This window comes from Amblyomma mixtum, chromosome 3 (assembly GCF_055824585.1).
Source record: "Amblyomma mixtum isolate Tamu chromosome 3, ASM5582458v1, whole genome shotgun sequence".
NCBI lineage: Eukaryota > Metazoa > Arthropoda > Arachnida > Ixodida > Ixodidae > Amblyomma > Amblyomma mixtum.
In genome coordinates, this window is record NC_143014.1 from 259015189 (window position 1) to 259034433 (window position 19245).

The window sequence follows — 19245 nt, forward strand, 5'->3', positions numbered from 1 at the left end:
CGTAACAACTGACGTGAGATACATTAAGTAGGACAACAAATACAGTGAAAGCTCGTTAATTCAAAACTCGATAATTCGAATTTTCGGATAATTCGAACTACACTACTTGGTCCGGCCAAGCTCCATAGAGATCTGTGTATAAAAAAGCCCGTTAACTCGAAAGCGAGTCTGTTCCGTTATGGATAATTCGAACTACGCGCCACCGCGTCTGGGCAGTTTGGCACACAGCATGTGGCCAAAAAAAAAAGCACCTACTCCGCATAGTTAGACGCTGTGTACGTCCTAAACGGGGACAGAAGATGGAACTAGATAAAACCTTGGAAGAGTGGGTAAAGCTTAAATGGCGCCATCACTGGCGCGGTGGCCGGCGCGGTGGCACCGGAGGGAAGGGGTTGGCGACCGCGCTGGCGGCTGCCTACCCTCTTTTTCCGCGCAACCTCGGGAACTCGCAACTAAATGCTCGTTAATTCGAGCCCTGTTAATTCGAAAATACGGATAAGCACTGTCAGCGCGGCCCCAGCCAACGCCCATGAAGGCTATGACTTGGGAGGGGCGCTACAAATTACGAGCGAAAAACTTTTTTCTTTGCGAGTGTCGTCCATGCTTCCACCCATCGGTCGGTCGCCAACGGAAGCACGCGCTGAGCCGCGAACAAGACGCCGGCACAAGCGCTGGCACTCTGCCAAGTTCGCTTCCCCCTTGCTGGAGCTAACGTCAAAAGTGATGTTATCGCTGCGCAGCATCTTGGCGCGCCGCCAAGAAATGCGTTGGGGGCCGTGACGGTGCTGAAAACGAGGCTTGCACAACTGAACAAGCGCTGGCACTCTGCCAAAGTTCGCTTCCCCCTTGCTGGAGCTAACTTCAAAAGTGATGTTATCGCTGCGCAGCATCTTGGCGTGCCGCCAAGAAATGCGTTGTGGGCCGTGACGGTGCCAAACGGAGGGAGCGTTAACGACTGACGCTTTTTTTTTTTTTTCAGATTCTTAGGCAAAAATCGGGGGTGCGTGGGTTCATTATGTGAGTGGGTTCGTTAGGCGAGTAAATACCCTACATACACCATAATGCAAATGGTTCTTGTCGGTTTTTTCGCCGCCATTCGATAATTCGAACATCGGATAATTCGAACGTTTTTCCTGGTCCCGTGAAGTTCGAATTAACGAGCTTTTACTGTATATATATCTTCTAAAAAGTGCTCTTAGTTAAAGGTTACAGTACTAAATGGAAATTTATGAAATAAAATACAACACTGATGACATGATGGTACAACAAATAACTCGGAACACATTGAGTAGAACAATACAACTGGGATGAAAAAAGGGATCATTTCTGTATGATCTGCGTGTTTTTCCAAATATGGCTTGATAGTTTGACGACGCTCAGTTTGGTGGAAACAAAAAAACTCAAGTTGAGCTTTTAGGCTCTTTTCATTTTTCAGAGCCCCATGATACTTCCTGAAGCAAAATGCAGCTGCACTGTAGTGTTCCTCACTTTGAGCCGATGATATATATTTAATGTAGTGTTTTTGTCAGTCGAACGTGTATTGTATTTGCCACGTTTGAAAACTAGTGAAGCATCCCTAGAAAGTATCTTTTGGAAAAAAGTCGTATTCGTACCACTGAGTACGTACTTATTCTCAGGCTTTGCTTGTACTTGCCCAGAGAAGTAAAGCTGCACTGCCGCTCGTTCTGAAGTGGATGAATGATTGCGATGCCAGCATTTTGTCTAGCCATCTCTGTGTAACTCTGTATCTTCGAGAAGTTTGCCATGACTCAGGGCCAGTTCACTCCCTTTCACATCATGTGCTAGGTACCACGAACCTCGGTTGATGCAAATTTAGGGATGATACAAATTCGGGAAGTTCCCCGACCTGAGTGCATTGTGAACAGTGTGATTAATTTCGGATGTTCCGAAGACTTCCTCACTCCATTACGGATATGTACGCGCAAGCTGCGAACAGTGGCGCACGGCCCACACATCACAGACTCCGCAATTCCTAGTTTGTGCGCACAAGCAGCAGTGAGCGGCGACATGTGGCTGTAAATAACTACTGCCAGCTGTAAACAAATCTGTGCGAGTACATTTCGCATGCTGCTTGATACTGATTTTTTTTTTTTGAGATGATACACAACTTGGGATTATGCAAATTTGCTCACGACCCTGTGACATTCGTATCGAGATTCTACTGCACCAGGCGAAGTGAAATGCTGTTTTTGGTCTACCAGTGCTCAACTGGCTCATGGTGCTTTGAACACAATTCATAATACACAGTAGCTTTTAAGACTTGACTTAGGGTCTTTACACAGTGACCACGAAGGAAGGTGCTCAGTATCTGCTCTCAGCCGCTAGAAAGCCTTGTGTGGAAATAAATTGTGTCAGGCATCCGAAATGAACCCAGGATTCCTTGTTGCCTTTAAGCTCAATGTCAGATACCACATTTACCTGAATGTAGTGCTAAGAATGGTTGTAATATGAGGTCGGCTTTAAATGACACGAAACAGAAAAGGAACGTACACGAATGTTATACGAAGGACAAAACTGCAGTACAGTGAAAGCTCGTTAATTCGAACCTCGATAATTCGAATTTCGGATAATTCGAACTACACTGCTTGGTCCGGCGAAGCTCCATGGCTTGGTCCGGCAATGCATGGCTTCATGTTTTCCATTGTGTGGTACGACTGCAATAAGCATAATTTTCGTTTACTTGTTTTTGCAAGCAGAAATTCTTGTATTGATTTATATAAAATGTGTGTATTTGTTTCCCTTCTTATTATGACAGGAATGAGTCAAGACGTAAATTGAGACCTTGAAATAAAATGCTGACTAACACTGTGGAGCCGACCGAAATTGTATAGTTAATAATCAGCATTGAAAAATCTTTTCTCCATCCAACCCTGTCTTGCTCCCTATCGAAAAGCTGTCTACTGTTAATACTACAAGTCTGAATCAGTGTGGCCGTTTCCGTTCATCCTGCAGAAAGGGGCACCAGCAGCTGTACAGCTCGAGGACCAGCTCAAGGGTGCAGTTGTCCTTGGCCTGAGCTCTATGGAGAGCTTTGCAGTGAGTGCTGCCAATGTTTGGTGTACAAAAATCTTACAATTCCTGTGCATGGCTTGGCTCTGGTTGAAGTTGGAGGCATTTTCAAGTGCAGGCGTATGAAAAAAAAATGTCCAGCTTTATTCTTGTTTACTTGCCACATTTACCCAAACACCAACATCATGGCAAAAGTTGTAGTCTGTGTCCATTAAACAGCTGAATGTTGGATAGACAAATGGTCGGTAAAATTTACCTTACGTTCACGTGTGACTGCTGCACTTTTTTTCTGCAGTTATGACACACTGTGGCCATTACATGGGATCATTACGAGACTTGAGATTAGCGGTACTCCGATTATGCAGCCCATTTTTTTATGCTGTGACACAAATTAGCTGAGCTTCGGTAAATTCTTCTAATGCATACTGCAATGAAAGTATGAATGATAAGATGCACGCCAGACGACTGGCACGAATAAACTGTGTATATTAAAATGGGTTGCTAGGTCAGTTTACAGGCAAACGTCTCGTAATTATAAGTCAAGATCAGGATCCTCCAAAGGTCTGGCACTCAGCTGATATTAATGATGCCTGGCTCTATGCGTGCGACCCATGCCCGGCAGTATGAGGTGGTGCTCCCCTGGCTGTGTGTCCGTGCACTTTACTCTCAAAGGCTTTGCAAAAATCAGTTTTACGTTCATTTTAATGTCAAGTTAATGTGCGCTGCTAAACTGGTAACAAGGCTAGGCCTTTTATTGTAAACAATGATTACAGTGGAACCCTGACTATGCGTCCCCCGTTCACGGGAGGGCCTTCATGTGAAAGCATTTTTTTTTGTTCTCACTTCATTTTTATTTAAGTTGCCTTAGTCAGTTCTGTAAACCTAATCTTTTGGCTTATGCGATTCAATTCCTGTGAATTGCCTTTTTTTTTCCTATTTCTTTCCCAGTCGCAAAGCGTTTGCTTGGATTCAGAAGTTAACTCTGTTTCGAAACTATTTGAAGAGAATAACTATTTCTCTTTGTGTTCGCTTCCAACTGAGAACCGACTTATCACACTTGCCTACACCAGGCTGCTCTTGACTCAGCTGTGCTTCCCGCACTGCTGTCCGCCATGCGCTCACTCCCTCGCACTGAGGGGCATTGGCCGAGAACTGGAGCCAGAGGGCTGCGTGGAGGGAGAGCCATTCCTAAGCAGCCACGTGCACACAACCGCCAGCCTATATTCAGCTGAGGAATCTAGGCAGTGGCATGGCCACAATCACAGCACGAAGCGGATGTCTGAATAGGAGAAGTGACAAAGGCCCACTGATTCCTTGAGGGAGTGAACTGTATCCCTATGCTGCCTGATCCCACCTTCTGATATCGGCATGGCAGACTGTGAGCTAATGGGCTGAGCTTTGGGAATACGTACTAACTTGCTTGTGGATGTGCTGTGGAATGTGCCAGTGGGGGAATCTGAAAAGCATTTTTAATTGCATTGCAGTGAAGTTTGTTTTATCATCAGTGCTTTCCTTGCACCATCTCTTGTTTCCACCTCAATTTGTTGTAAAACATATGTGTTCATAAATTCATGCCTTGGCATAGAATGCAGCCTATGACAGCCACTATAAAAGCATACATTATAAGATTGCTGTTTGAGAAGCTTTGAGTCCACATACTTAGTCGTGTAAATACATCAGTTAACACCGCCCCCTCCCCCCCAAATAGCACGTCACGCGAGAAAAGAGAAGAACATGCCCGTGGGCACATTCCACTCTTCTGCTTCAGTCTTTAGAGCTCTTTGCTTCAACTGGCGTGCCAGTGTCGATGCATGGCATTGTGCTCTACAGTTTCAGGAATAGAAGGGCACCAACAGGGCATGTTTTCAGGGCTGGTTGGTTTTTATCGCTCATCCAGACTGATGGGTCTCTGCGAATTCGGTGAATAGAGCCAAAAAATATTACCTAATTATTCCTGAAGGCATTGCGAAACTGTAAATGCCTAGGGAATAAAAAAAAATAATCTAAGATTGCTCAAGCATTTTCTTATGTGGCTTTAGCTCCAGTGCTTCTTTGCTGAAATGCTTAGCCAGAAGTTCTGTGTGGCGATCCTCCGAAACGTTGGTACAGCTTCTACCTTTGTAGTATTCTGCGATGCCTGCGTGGTCGATTGGAATACGTCCCCACCGTAAAAGGAGCCATCTTAGCAACTTGCAGGGCAGAAGGAACGAGTGGGTCATAGTAAAGTTTGAGGCATGCAACGTGCACCGTTAAGTGGTTGTAGTGATGATGGTTCAAAGAAGACTCATTGGCCTCACCAATATAGTAGTTTACTGTGGTGGTTTGCTGAATATTTTATCTAAATATTTGAAGGCGCCATCAACCACGGGTCACAAAATTTCGTTGCCAAACGTAACATTATGAATGATTCACAGTATTTGATTTTGAAGAAAGGTCTACAGAAAAAGCACTGCTAACAGTTAAATAGAAAATTACAGTGGAACCTCGATTATACGTCCCCCGGTCATGCGACGACCCGCATTTTACGACGAATTTGTGCGGTCCCGGCAAAACCCCCATAGAGACAATGCATTAAAAACCTCGGTTATACGATGCAAATTTTAGAAGGACCCCGCTTCGTACGACGGCTGGCTCGTACCGTCCGTCAAAAAAGGCCGTCAGCAAACGCAGGCCGGGATGTACCGTATTTTCGCGATTCTAAGCACCCCCCCTATTTTCGGAAAAAAATTTCTGAAAAAAAAAAAAACTGCATGCGAATCTAAGCACCCCCGTTTTTGCGGGGAAGAGAGCGTTGCCGAGGCCGCCAAGTGCACTTGCTCTCTTTTTCGTCGAGCCTGTGCAGTCGGAGTCCCAAGGAGGCGCGGCCTGCGTGTTGTCGTTGGGACTGAGAGAAGGATGAAAAGGAAAGCGCACGGGCCCGCCTACTGGCGTGAGCCAAGCCACCACCGCTGCCGAGGAGAGTTAAAAGATCAGAGGAAAGATAAAGAGAAAAGATAAGACGCGCGTCCCAGCAACAGATGCGTCTGCAGGAGCCGACGCTGATGAAAAAACAGATAAGCGGGCGAGGCCGCGCTCGCCCAAGCGAGTACAGAGAGCGAGTACAGAGGCGTCCACGAGTACAGAGGCGTCCACGGCGCTTTTTGTAATGGAAGTAATGGATGCTTGTGCCCCACGATAAAACTTCCGAAGTGGACAACGATGCAGAGGTTTGCGCTCCCATTCCTAGTTACGCGGACGTGTTGCAGAGCGTCGACAACATCCGGCGCTTTGCTTGCGCGCGCGACGATGTTGGCGACCTACTGCCAGACGTGGCAGCCCTTGAAAGAAAGTTGATGCGCCGAGGTTGGGCAAAGGTGCAAAAAAAAAATTACCGATTTTTTTAAACGGTAATAAAGATTTTTTTGCAAATCTGTTTCAAACAAATGCTGGGTTTTGTCTTTTTTAATCTGATTGGCGTACTTGCCGCGGGCTTGAAGCCGGTCAACAGTTTTCGGCGCAAGGCCGAGCGCCACTGGCCGCATTCTTTGATTTTCGATTATACGACACCCGGATTATACGACGGTTTCGCGCGGTCCCCTGAACGTCGTATAATCGAGGTTCCACTGTATTGATAACATCGGAGCGAGAAAATGCAGGCTTGCTTGTTTTTAGACTTTGTAAATGCTTTTCACTGCGTTTATCGTATTATTCTCCTCCACTATCAACTGTTATGGTGTGCATGGAATTTCCGCAGCCCTTGTTCGATAGTTATTTCGCAAACAGTTTTCAGTATGTCCACATATACTCCAACGATTCGTAGAAGCTCCACATCACAAAAGGTGTGTGCCACAGGACTCGGATCTTAGGGCCGCTTCTGTTGATAACTTGTGTTAACGATATATTAATATGACAGATTCATCAGACGTGGTAATGTATACTGGGGACACAAACAATTTTTTCAGTGATCCAGCTTTGGGCCCGCTTGAAGACAAGGCAAATGCGTTAACCTTCTAACTCACCTTCCCTCCTGGTTGCATACAAACAGACTGTCTTAGATCTTTCGAAGATGCTCTACCTAATTTTCAGGCCTATTAACACTATAGAAGGGTATCTGCTTAATGTTTATTCTGGTTACACTGCGATTTAGAAGACTTTCCAGTCACAAATTTTTTGGTGTTTGGTGCAGCGAGACGCTATGTTGGAATACACATAATTTGAAACTTGCTGCCAGTCTGAGCAGAGCGGTTGGCTCCCTTTACTGATTGGCTGGCGTAATACCTACGTTGCCAAAGATATCAATGAACTAGGCACATTTACTCCAAAATCTTTTACTGCATTCTCGTCTGGGAACTGCAACTTCTGGTAATTACAAAAAAATTAATAACGATGCAAAAGAAAGCATTGAGAGCAGTTGGGGAAATCACAGCCGACCACAGAACCTCTGGACAATGCCATTGTTCATCAAACGCAGTATTCTGAAGGTAGATGAGATATATTTGTTCAGACTATTTGAACATATTCACAAAAACTGATCATACGCTTTTATTTTTGATAATTCTTCCTTAACAGAGCACTTCAGAATGCAGCAAAAATTGGTTCTTAAAATCTGGTCTTATTATAGTAAATGGACACTATGTTAACAAGCTCCTGCAGCCATTAATAAATTACCGCCACTTCATTTCAATTCTTCCACATCAAGGTCCAAAGAGAACCTTAAACAATACTTAATAAGTAGTATCATTCAGTTTCCGTAATATTTCGCTCGAGATTTCCTTGCAGTTACTGGGTGCTTTCCATGATTCATGCTACTTTGTTAGGTTGTTCTGTCTACTTTATATAGAAAATTGAGTGTTGCAAATTGTTCTGGGGCATCATTGTGTTACAACCTGCATATACAATCTCTTTTTTTTCCCCTAACTTTTATTATAAATAAGGTAGCATGTACAAATAAGATTTTTTCCTTTCTTTTTTTGCCACTGTCTCGCAAACTGTATACGGGTGCAGAGGCCTTCGTCAGGCAAGTCAGCCTTTTCTCTCAGCTTCCCCTTTTCCATGGAAAGAGAATAAAGAATTGGATCAAAGTGAACGTGGTGAACCCGTGCTAGCGGTGATAAACCAGGATTGGTGTAAGGAAACCAAAGCCAAGCGAGCGTCGGATATGATGGGCTTGGGTTGGTGCTTTCCTGGCTGAGTTTTTGGTGCTGAGTGGTGAACGAATGCTGAAGCTGGCGGCATTCTTCAGTGTGCGGATGGGCTGCGGAAAGGAGACTAGTTGCAGAGGCATCTGCTATACTGGAGGATGGTGTCCATGGTAGACGTGGGCTCGCGACCTCAAAGGAAGAGAAAAGACAGAGAGGAGCCTGTCGTAGTATCCATAGCCTTATTGCAGTTCTACGTGACAAAAGGAAGGGCCTATTCCCACTTTTGATTAAGCAGAGCCAGTGTACATGGCGAGCATGTTGCATAGGGTGCGGTTGAAGAGCTCGGTCATGCCATTAGTTTGAGGGTGGCACGCTGTAGTGGAGCGATGAATGATTTTAAGCGCTGCTTCAGCGGCATTCGAAAGAAAAACGCATCCATAGTCACTCTGCAGTTCATGAGGTGTGCCGTGGCACAGAACAAGACGAGGAAGATTGAAGGAGTCAAAATCGTTGGCTGGGGCAGAGGGCAGAGCCCGCAACTCAATTCCGTGAGTGTCTGGGTGGAGCGAAGTGGTAGCCAGCGTGTATTGGAAAGGCTACATAGATTGAAAATACAGTGTCTGCACCTCTGCACCATGATGCAAGAGCTTTCAATGCCAACTAAAAGAAAAATTTCATGAGTGCTTTCAAAAGCAGATCCACCTCCTCAAAGAATAGTCTGACATGGATGAAGGTTGTGTAGAGAAGAGAATTAGTGCTTTTACAGAATAGAAACACCAGTTTTTCCAGTCAGCGTGCGCTGTCCTTTGGAACTCCTCTTATTATTAAACCAAGTGTTCTGGCTGTAGCCAGCTCAGCTGATAGTGCTTACCTCTGCATTTCCTTTCATTAATAATTTTATCGTTTTCTAAGTCTGCCGTATCTACCTTATATAGCTGAGAAAGATTTTCACACAATCCTCTGCCTTGGGACTGGAAATACGGTCAGTGATTGGAGGTAGCAAGCGACATTAGGTGCCTAGTGGAGGCTCTGTGCTCTCTTCTGTAACATGTTTATCAAATAATACAGTTAGGGTCAGCTAGCACGTGGGAATGCAGTTGTTAAAATTTCTCCTAGGAAAGATCAGTATGCGCCGCATTCATACGAAGCTCGGAGATTAGATGTGTCATGTATTCGATATTACGTTTAAAAATTCATAGCATGTGGTATGGGAGTGGTTAGACTCGGCGTAACTGCAGGTAAGCTTTCCTGCCATGACGTAAAACCAACCATATGATTGTAACAAATGTGTGATGCACTATGTGAAGGTGTCAACTTGAGGGCACCATGCTTGTTAGAGGAATATGATAGTACTATATGCAATGAAACGCAAGAAAGGGATTTTGATTTAGGGAAATTTTGCTGAGCAAGTACGGCGGGTGGACTGTGCCGAGTGAACAGTGCTGCGCACTTTTGTGCGATGTCAGTGCACGTTAAAGAATGCCAGGTAGTCAAAATTTCTGGAGCCCTCCACTACGGCGTCTCTCATAGCCTGAGTCGCTTTGGGATGTTAAACCCCATAAACCAAAACCAACTAATCCACTTTTGTATTTGGATGGGACATGGTTTCCTGTGTGCGCCTTTGCGTACGCAACGGGAGAGCACAGTTGGCACATTGGATATTCATTAGCAGAAGAGTGACAAAAGTGGGGTGTACTAGACTGGTAGGCCTGTCTCTTGGTGATGGAATTTTGTCTTATACTTGTTGCACCTTCTCTGCAAGTGCCGGTTCTCCCTGTTGACTTTGTTGATGTATTTTCTGTGCAGGCTCTCGGTGCTTTCGATGTGGTGCTGGGACCAGGTATGTGCTTTGAATGTGTGCATTTCTTTTTTTTTTTGTGCTAAGCACTTCTAGCTGCAATTGCAGATCTTGTCGATGTCTGTGCAACTAACATTGAATTTTAGTATCACATTCGTCCCTGAGAAGTCCTCCCAGATTGATATCATTCTTATAGATTTCAGTAAAGAATGGTACCTCGTCCCCCATCCTAAGTCAATTCCGAAGCTTCAACAAGGCTGTCTTCCTGACGTCGTAGTTAATTGTGGTTTAGCTTACTATCTAACCTAATGCAATTTGTTAGGATTGACCTTCATTAATATAATGTTCCTGTCTATTCTGGTGTCCCCAAGGATATATTCTAGCTTTCCTGTTATTTTTGAGATGTATAAACATTGTTAGTTTTCTTCATCCAGTTGAAATCAGGCTTTTTGCAAATTGCTCTGTTTTGTTTAATATAATTACTTGTTGTGATTACCTTGCAAATTGCTCTGATTTGTTTAATATAATTACTTGTGAATACCTGGTCTTATTTAATTATATTCTAAAGAATAATCTCAATTGGTGTAATCAGTAGGGCACGTTAGTCCCACTTGCTTCTAGTGCTGGCAAAATGCAAACTTTGTCCCCATGTAGCACATATTTGTGTGCTGAATACTAGTGCATACAATGAAACACCATTAGGCGTGTTTTTAGCTTTCTCTTATAGGCCTCTTTTTAATTTCACTTTCACATTATTTGTTCTCAGTTTTCCATGTAGAGAAAACTAGAATGTCGGGGACAAAAAGTACAGTGTACCTGACTGGGTCATAAACCTCAAACTTAGTTAGTTTGGAAAGTTTTGAAGCAGTGCAATTTCCCTCTAAAAAAAAATACACGTATAGAATACACAACACTCTAATGCAGCAATAATAAAAAAAGCGGTACTAAGAGCACTTCACAGGAACTGACATGAGATATATTAAGTAGGACAAATAGTATATATATCTGCTGAAAAGTGCTGTGAAAGTTTACAGTACTGGCTGGCTGCCCACTTTCCAGACCAGGACTATGCTTCGCCTGCAGTGCAAGGCATTGGCCGTGGCCTGGTGCCAGGGGGACTGCAGATTCCTAGGCAGCCACGCGTCCGGCCACCTGCCTACATTAAACTCAGGAAGCCAGGCGATGACATGTATGGCAAGGGTGAGTCTTTCCTTGGTGGGCGCACCTGTCATGGAACATGAAAGCACCAGAGGGGGGTGCAAGTGCAGTGTGTTGCGTAAAAGGCAAGCGGCGACGGTAGGTGATGTGATATGGTGAACTACTACTGCTTGAGTGAATTCAACATAAAAAAGCCCACTCAACTCCTCTGGTGATGCAGCGATGGCGTAGAGGTAGAGCATCCGCCTCACGTGCAAGAGGACTGGGATTCGAATCCCGGTGCCACGCAATTCTCCACCGGATAAAAAAAAAAAACTCCACGTGTCGATGGAATTGCATAACCAGGCTTGGAGTGCGGCCTGATTTCGGTGACCAGAACCGACAACGCACTTCCTCACCAGAACAGGATTTGGCCACCCTGGTGTAGTACTTGGCCACAACCTTCTATGATCAAACCAATTAACCCTCGGCCCTCAGTCCCCAGTGGGTGCGGAGCAACTGACCAAGGCGCCGGTCAGATCTGTGACGCAGCGGAGGGTGCTAAGAATCTCTGACTCCGGACAGGCCGCCATTGGAAACTGAACCTGGCAATGTTTAACGCAAGAACCTTATCAAGTGAGGCTAGCTTAGCAGTGCTATTGGAGGAATTAGCCGGTATTAAATGGGATGTCATAGGGCTTAGTGAGGTTAGGAGGACAGATGAGGCGTATACAGTACTAAAGGGCGAGGATGTACTGTGCTATCGTGGATTAGCAGATAGGCGAGAACTAGGTGTGGGATTCCTCATTAATCGGGATATAGCTGGCAACATCGAGGAGTTTTACAGTATTAACGAAAGAGTGGCAGCTAGCGTAATTAGCCTTAATAAGAGGTACAAGCTGAAGGTGGTGCAGGCCTACGCGCCTGCATCAAGCCATTATGACCAGATAGTTGAAAGCTTCTATGAGGATGTGGAATCGGCAATGACCAAAGGCGACTTTAATGCAAAGGTAGGTAAAAAGCAGGCTGGAGACAAGGCGGTAGGTGACTATGGCATAGGTTCTAGGAACAGTAGGGGAGAGTTATTACTAGAGTTCGCAGATAGAAATAATTTACAGATTATGAATACCTTCTTCCGCAAACGAGCAAACAGGAAGTGGACGTGGAAGAGCCCCAATGGTGAGACTAAAAATGAAATAGACTTCATACTGTGTGCACACCCTGGCATCGTAGAGGATGTGGAGGTCCTCGGTAAGGTCCGTTGTAGCGACCACAGAATGGTAAGGTCTCGTGTTAGCTTAGATTTGAAGAGGGAACGGAGGAAACTGGTGAAGCGATAGGCTATTAACGAGTTAGCATTAAGAGGGAAGGTAGAGGAATTCAGAATGTCGCTGCAAAACAGATTTTCCGCTTTAACTGAAGAAGACGATCGTAGTGTTGAAACAATGAATGATAATCTTACAGCTATCGTTACAGAGCGCGCCGCAGAAGTAGGTGGTAGGATGGTTCGACAGGATACCAGCAAGCTATCTCAGGAGACTAAAGATCTGATTAAGAAATGCCAAACTATGAGGACATCTAACTCCACAGACAGGATAGAACTAGCAGAGCTATCGAAGTTAATAAGTGAGTGCAAGGTAGCCGACATAAGAAAGTTTAACATGGAGAAAATCGAGCATGCTCTAAGGAACGGAGGTAGCCTAAAATCAGTGAGGAGAAAACTGGGCATAGGTAAAAACCAGATGTATGCGCTAAAAAACAAACAGTGCAATGTCATCAGCAATATGGATAAGATAGTTGAATTAGCCAAAGAGTTCTACACAAATCTATACAGTAGCGAATGTAATCATCAAGTTACTGAGGGAGGCAGTCGAGCACAGCAATGGGACATCCTGCCAGTAATGAAGGAGGAAGTAAAGAAAGCCTTAGGAGGAATGCAAAGAGGGAAAGCAGCTGGTGAGGATCAGGTAAAAGCAGATTTGTTGAAGGACGGCGGAGAGATTGTGCTACAAAAACTAGCCACCCTGTATACGCAATGCCTTGTGACCTCGAAAGTACCAGAAGCTTGGAAGAACGCTAACTTTATCTTAATTCATAAGAAAGGAGACGTAAAGGAGTTGATTACAGACCAATCAGCTTGTTGTCCGTTGCCTACAAGGTATTTACTAAGGTAATCACTAGTAGAGTCAGGACAACCTTTGACTTTAGTCAACCAAATGATCAGGCAGGCTTTCGTAAAGGATACTTGACAATAGACCACATTCACACTATCAATCAGGTGATGGAGAAATGCGAAGAATATAACCAGCCCCTATATATAGCCTTCATTGATTACGAGAAAGCATTTGACTCAGTGGAAACCTCAGATGTCATGCAGGCATTCCGGAATCAGGGTGTAGAAGAGTGTTATGTGAAAATATTGGAAGATATTTATAATGATTGCACAGCTACTATAGTTCTCCATAAAGTCAGCAATAAAATTCCAATACGGAAAGGTGTCAGGCAGGGAGACACGATCTCGCCAATGCTCTTCACTGCCTGCTTGCAGGAGGTATTCCGGTGACTGGAATGGGAACAGTTGGGATAAGAGTTAATGGAGAATACCTGAGTAATTTGCGATTCGCTGATGACATTGCCTTGCTAAGCCACTCGGGACAACAACTGCAAAGCATGATCAGTCAAACAGGCAGAGCAAAACGGTGGGGCTAAGAATTAACATGCAGAAAACCAAAGTAATGTTCAACAGCCTAGCAAGGGAACAGCAGTTCGCAATTGGTAGCGAGGTGCTGGAAGCAGTAAGAGAATATGTCTACTTAGGGCAGGTAGTGACCGCAGATCCGGATCATGAGAGGGAAATAACTAGAAGAATAAGAATGGGGTGGAGCGCATATGGCAGGTTCTCTCAGATCATGATTGGAAGCTTACCAATACCCCTGAAGAGAAAAGTATACAACAGCTGTATCCTACCGGTACTCACCTATGGGGCAGAAACGTGGAGGCTAACAAAGAGGGTTCAGCTTAAGTTAAGAACAACGCAGCGAGCTATGGAAAGGAAAATGATAGGTGTAATGTTAAGAGATCGGAAGAGGGCGGAGTGGGTGAGGGAACAAACGCGGGTTAATGACATCTTAGTTGAAATCAAGAGGAAGAAATGGGCTTGGTCAGGGCATGTAATGCGAAGGCAAGATAACCACTGGTCCTTAAGGGTAACGGAGGGGATTCCAAGAGAAAGCAAACGTAGCAGGGGACGGCAGAAAGTTAGGTGGGCGGATGAGATTAAGAAGTTTGTGGGAATACAGTGGCGGCAACTGACAAAAGACAGGGGAGAGGCCTCTGCCCTGCAGTGGATGTAATCAGGCTGATTATGATGATGATGACTACACAGAAATTCATCAAATAAAATACAGGACTGATGACGGGATGGTGCAACTCAGAACACATCATGTAGAAGAATACAACTTGGAGGAAAAAAAGGGATCATTTTTGTGTGTTCTGTGTGTTTTTGCAAACGTGGGTGGACAGTTTGACGAGGCCAGGTTTGGTAATAAAAAAAATGTTCAGTTTGAGCTTTTAGGCCCTTTTCATCTTTCAGCTGCCTCATAATACTTCCTGAAGCGATTTTAGTTCTAAAGCAAGTTGCCTTTTCAGATTTGACTTGTGCAGTTGTTGACTGAAAAATGGATTTGGCTTCTAAAATGCAGCTGCACTGTGGTGTTCCTCGCTTTGAGCTGATGATATATCTTTAATGTAGTGCTTGTGTCAGTCGAACGTGTACTGTATTTACCACATTTGAAAACTGGGAAATCATTCCTGGAAAGGATCTTTTGGTAAAAATTTGTATTCGTACGAGTGAGTATGTACTTACTCTCGGGCTCGGCTTGTGCTTGCACAGAAAAATAAAGCTGCACGGCTGCCGTTTCCCAAGCAAATGAACGATTGCGACACGAGCGTTTTCTCTAGCCTTCTCGTTGTAACTATGTACCTTCAAGGAGTTTGCTGTGACTCGGGGCCAGAACTCTCCCTTTCACATCGTGTACTAGGTGCTACGTACTCAGTTGATGGAAATTTAGGGATGATACAGAATCTTAAAAGTCCCTGACCCGAGTGCATTGTGTACAGTGTGCTTAATTCCGGATGATCCGATGACTTTGTCACTTCATTGCGTATATATACGCACAAGCTGCGAGCAGTGTTGCCCTTCCCACACAACACAGACTCCGCAATTCCTAGACTGTGCGCACAAGGAGCAGTGAGCGGCGGCATGTGGCCGTAAATAAATACTGCCAGTCGTAACCGAATCTCTGTGAGTACATTTTGCATGCTGCTTGATACCGATTTTGTTTGCTTTTGAGAAGATACGCAACTTGGGATTATGCGGTTTTTCTGGCGACCTCGTGAAATTCATTTAGAGATTCTACTGCACTAGGCGAAGTAAAAATGCTGTTTTTGGCCTACCAGTTCTAAAGTGGTTCATGGTGCTGTGAACACAATTCATATTACACATTAGCTTTTACGCCTTGATTTACGGACTTTACGCAGTGACCACGAAGGAAGGAGTGTGGCATTGGCTCTCAGCCGTTAGAAAACCTTGTGTGGAAATATATCGTGTCAGTCATCTGAAATGAACCCAGAAGAATTTCTGCTTGCAAAACAAGTAAACGGATATGACGTTTATTGGATTAGTACTACGCAGTGTAAAACATGAAGCCATGCAAGCAGAAATTCTTGTATTGATTTACATAAAATGTGTGCATTTGTTTAACTAACCTATTATGACAGGATTGGGTCGAGGCTTTAATTGAGACTTTGAAAAAAAGGTCAGAGTTACACTGTGGACCTGACAGTAATTGTATAATTAATATTCCGCATTGGAATTTCGTTTTGCTGTCCAACCCTGCCTTGCTGCTTACCGAAACGCTGTCTACTGTTACTCTTAGGATTTTGAATCAGTGTGGACGGTTTCAGTGTTGCAATTTCCGTTCACTCTGCAGAAAGGGGCATCAGCAGCTGTGGGACATCTGCTGCTGCCTGGCACAAACGGCAGCCCTGAGGGTCCAGCGCCTCAACCACCCTACTGGATTGCCAGAGCAGGTACGTTTACTGAAACAGTTAGTACGTACTTAGGCGCTTCCCGAAACATACTAGCGCCATAGACTTGAACCCTTTTGTAATGTCTAGATCCGGCGCATTCGGTTAAGCAGCTGTTTGAATAGAAGAACATGATCTTTCTTATGTCTTCTCTGAAGTGACTGGTCAAGAACAAAGGTGCGAAGCCACGAATTTTGTGCTCAGTATGGGAAGGTATTTAAGCCGCCGTTACTGAGTGAGCGTAGGATCTGATCATCAGCTTTCCGCATTGTTCTGGCTCTGCCCAAGCTTGTATTTCTGTTTGCCAGCCCCTCGAGGCAACGGACTACCTTTGCCAGAAGCCTACGAGCAGTGGCCGTGAGCTGTGCGCTGGGCCTGCTGCAAGGATATCCTACGCAATCTGTTTTGCAATTAAAGCTTTCATTAACAAACCCAGCCGTTGAGAAGTTTCAGGTTAAACTATCCAGAAGAACTAGAGCTAGCGCACCTTTCTGGCATTTGGCCTAACCAAGATAGATCGTTTTGTATTTTTTTCTTCTAACTTCATAGATCGTCTCGGTGCCCTAGAAGTGGTCATCACGCACTGGAGTGAATGGTTTACGACTTCATTGCCACCGCCTATTTTGTAATGTGTTATACACACCACTGCAGACAACTGCATGCGATCCATAGAACATCGGCCTAACGGAACCCTTTCGCACGACTATTTCTGATACGCTTGTCACGCATGTCGATACAGAGCAGAAGACCTGAGATGAGAACCTGGCTTAGGAGTAGCGCGGTGCAAGTGACATCATAATAACACTATCCATCTTCTGCACGTCAACGAAGCCAAGACTGCGCTTAACACAACACCTGATGATTATTCCTGTTTGCTATTAACGACCATAAACCCACCGATACGCGTTGTTGTAATCCTCGACTACACGACGGGGAGTGCAAATGACTTGACGCGTATTGGTGTACACGCCAGTTTGGCCCAGAGAACTGTAGTGAAAAACTTATACACCACTATTACGGACCCTGCAAGATCCTGGAATGAATTCATGGGCTCAAATACAAATTAGTTTCCGACAGAACGACTACCCCTAATGGCAACGAGCGTGTCCAGATGTGAGTATCGTACACTTTAGGGCATTTATGTGCGCTATTGGACACTTCCTTCCACTAATTCAGCTTTTTTGTTTTCAATTATTGTTGAAAGCACATGCTCAGTGTTAATTTAAGAGTGGTTACTGTTGCAATTGCAATTTCAGTCATAGTCAGCGCAAGAGAATCCTTTGAAGAGTTCAGTAGGGTAGCAGTTTCCAGGTCCCCGTCTTCCTCTGCTGCTCCGGTGAAAAAGAAAAGTTAACAAGCCCAATATATTGTTGTGAAACGTCAATAGACCAGACGCAGTGCTGGGGATCATTTGACAATCATGTGGGTGCAAATAGCGGATGACCGATGATGCCAAGGCAAAACCTCTTCCACAGAGCGATTCTCAGAATACTCCCCGAAATTAAATGGGATGACTCATGTTGTGGGAAAAGATAATTGGGTGATAAAGATAAAAGAGCCCTGGGTGGGACTCTTGGGTTTCCTGTGTGCCCCTCTCCGTACGCAACGGGAGAGCACAGTTGGCACATTGTATATTCATTAGGAGAAGAGTGACAAAAGTGGGGTATACTAAACTGGTAGGCGTGTCTCCTTGTATAGGAATTTTGGTACCTGCTGCACCTTCCCTGCAAGTGCCGGTTCTCCCTGTTGACTTTGTTGATGTATTCTCGGTGCAGGGCATCGGCGTATTGGAGTGGTGCTGGGCCCAGGTACGTGCTTCGAATGTGTGCATTTCCTCTTTTTTTTTCTGCTAAGCATTTCTGCTGCAATTTCAGATTTTTTCTGATGTCTGTCCATCTAACATTGGATTTTAGTTTCACATCCGTCCGTCAGAAGTCCTGCCAGGTCGATATCATTTTTATAGATTTCAGTAAAGAATGGGACCTCGTCTCCCGTCCTAAATTAATTCCCAGGCTTCAACAAGTTGGTCTTCCTAGCGCCATAGTTAATTGTAGGGGTGTGCGAATATTCGATCGAATAACACGGTATTCAATATTCGCTTCGAACCGAATTCTCGGTATTCGAAATTTCGAAGTATTGTCTCGCGCGAATAGTGTTACTGGGACGCTTGCCCGCTTGCTTTATGTGGTTTCGGTTCCAGTATTGCCGCATAGATGGCTTTTTTTTATCGCGCTTTCAATGCTCTGGGGTCAGTCAGTACGCAAATCACGATCAGGTCGGGGTGCGAACCCAGCGACAAACGAAAGGTAAGGGCGACGCGCTCTTTCAAAAGATCCTGCGTTCTGGTCGTCTTCGAACCTCCGCACTAAGGCTGCTATAAGCCGCGTCGCTGCCACCGTGTCGAGGCAGACGCAATGAAGGAAGAACATATCCGACAGTTGTCTAAGCTTCAAAACAAGAAACCTCAGTTTATTGTCAGCGAACCCTTTATATACTCTGGCTGGCGGTGACGTTATCGATGAGCTCGGACGCCGCAAGGATTTGAACGCAGGCATTGCTCTGCCGCGTTCATCCCCCCCCCCCCCCCCCCGCCTTTTTTTTTTCCAGTTGAGCTGCGGAAAAGATTATCTGATAGGACAGATGCGACGATAAACACGCAGCCCTACCGTGCTCTCGCTTCACCCAATCAGGTGACGAATCGTGCGTACCGAACATGGGCGACCGTTCTCGGCAGCATTGAAGCAAGTCATCATATTACCGGCGGAGGCGAGAAAACTTCAGCGGCAGCGCGGGGACTCGATGTCACCGAAGTGTATACTTCCATGGGAAGGGCGCATTTAGCGTATGATAACGCCAAGCTTATTGTGCACTCCTGGAGGATTACTGCCATTAACGCTTGGCATTGGGGAGGCTGCGGATGTATATGTGACTGCCGAACTTCAGTAGAACGAAATGATCGCATCTATCTATGACTGGCATCTTTTCTTGTTATTCTGACTGCTTGCGCATTGGTGGGAATGGAACGCCGTCGTAATCAGGGCATTGAGCCATCTTCGGTGGTGCGCCGCACTC

The 19245-nt window shown here is 45.0% G+C and overlaps 1 protein-coding gene across 5 annotated transcripts in view; it reads left to right on the plus strand.

Moving 5' to 3' along the window:
• The first annotated feature begins 2951 nt into the window (after positions 1-2951).
• Positions 2952-19245, plus strand: part of LOC149354538 (uncharacterized) — a 35043-nt gene continuing 18749 nt past the window's right edge. For all 5 annotated transcript variants that reach the window (XM_089583374.1, XM_089583375.1, XM_089583373.1 and 2 more), the window contains exons 1-5: positions 2952-3057; positions 9957-9990; positions 11008-11148; positions 16077-16176; positions 17949-17981. In XM_089583374.1, the coding sequence (XP_089439500.1) occupies positions 9973-9990; positions 11008-11148; positions 16077-16176; positions 17949-17981 (292 nt within the window). In that variant the 5' untranslated portion in view covers positions 2952-3057; positions 9957-9972. The remainder of the gene's footprint in view (positions 3058-9956; positions 9991-11007; positions 11149-16076; positions 16177-17948; positions 17982-19245) is intronic.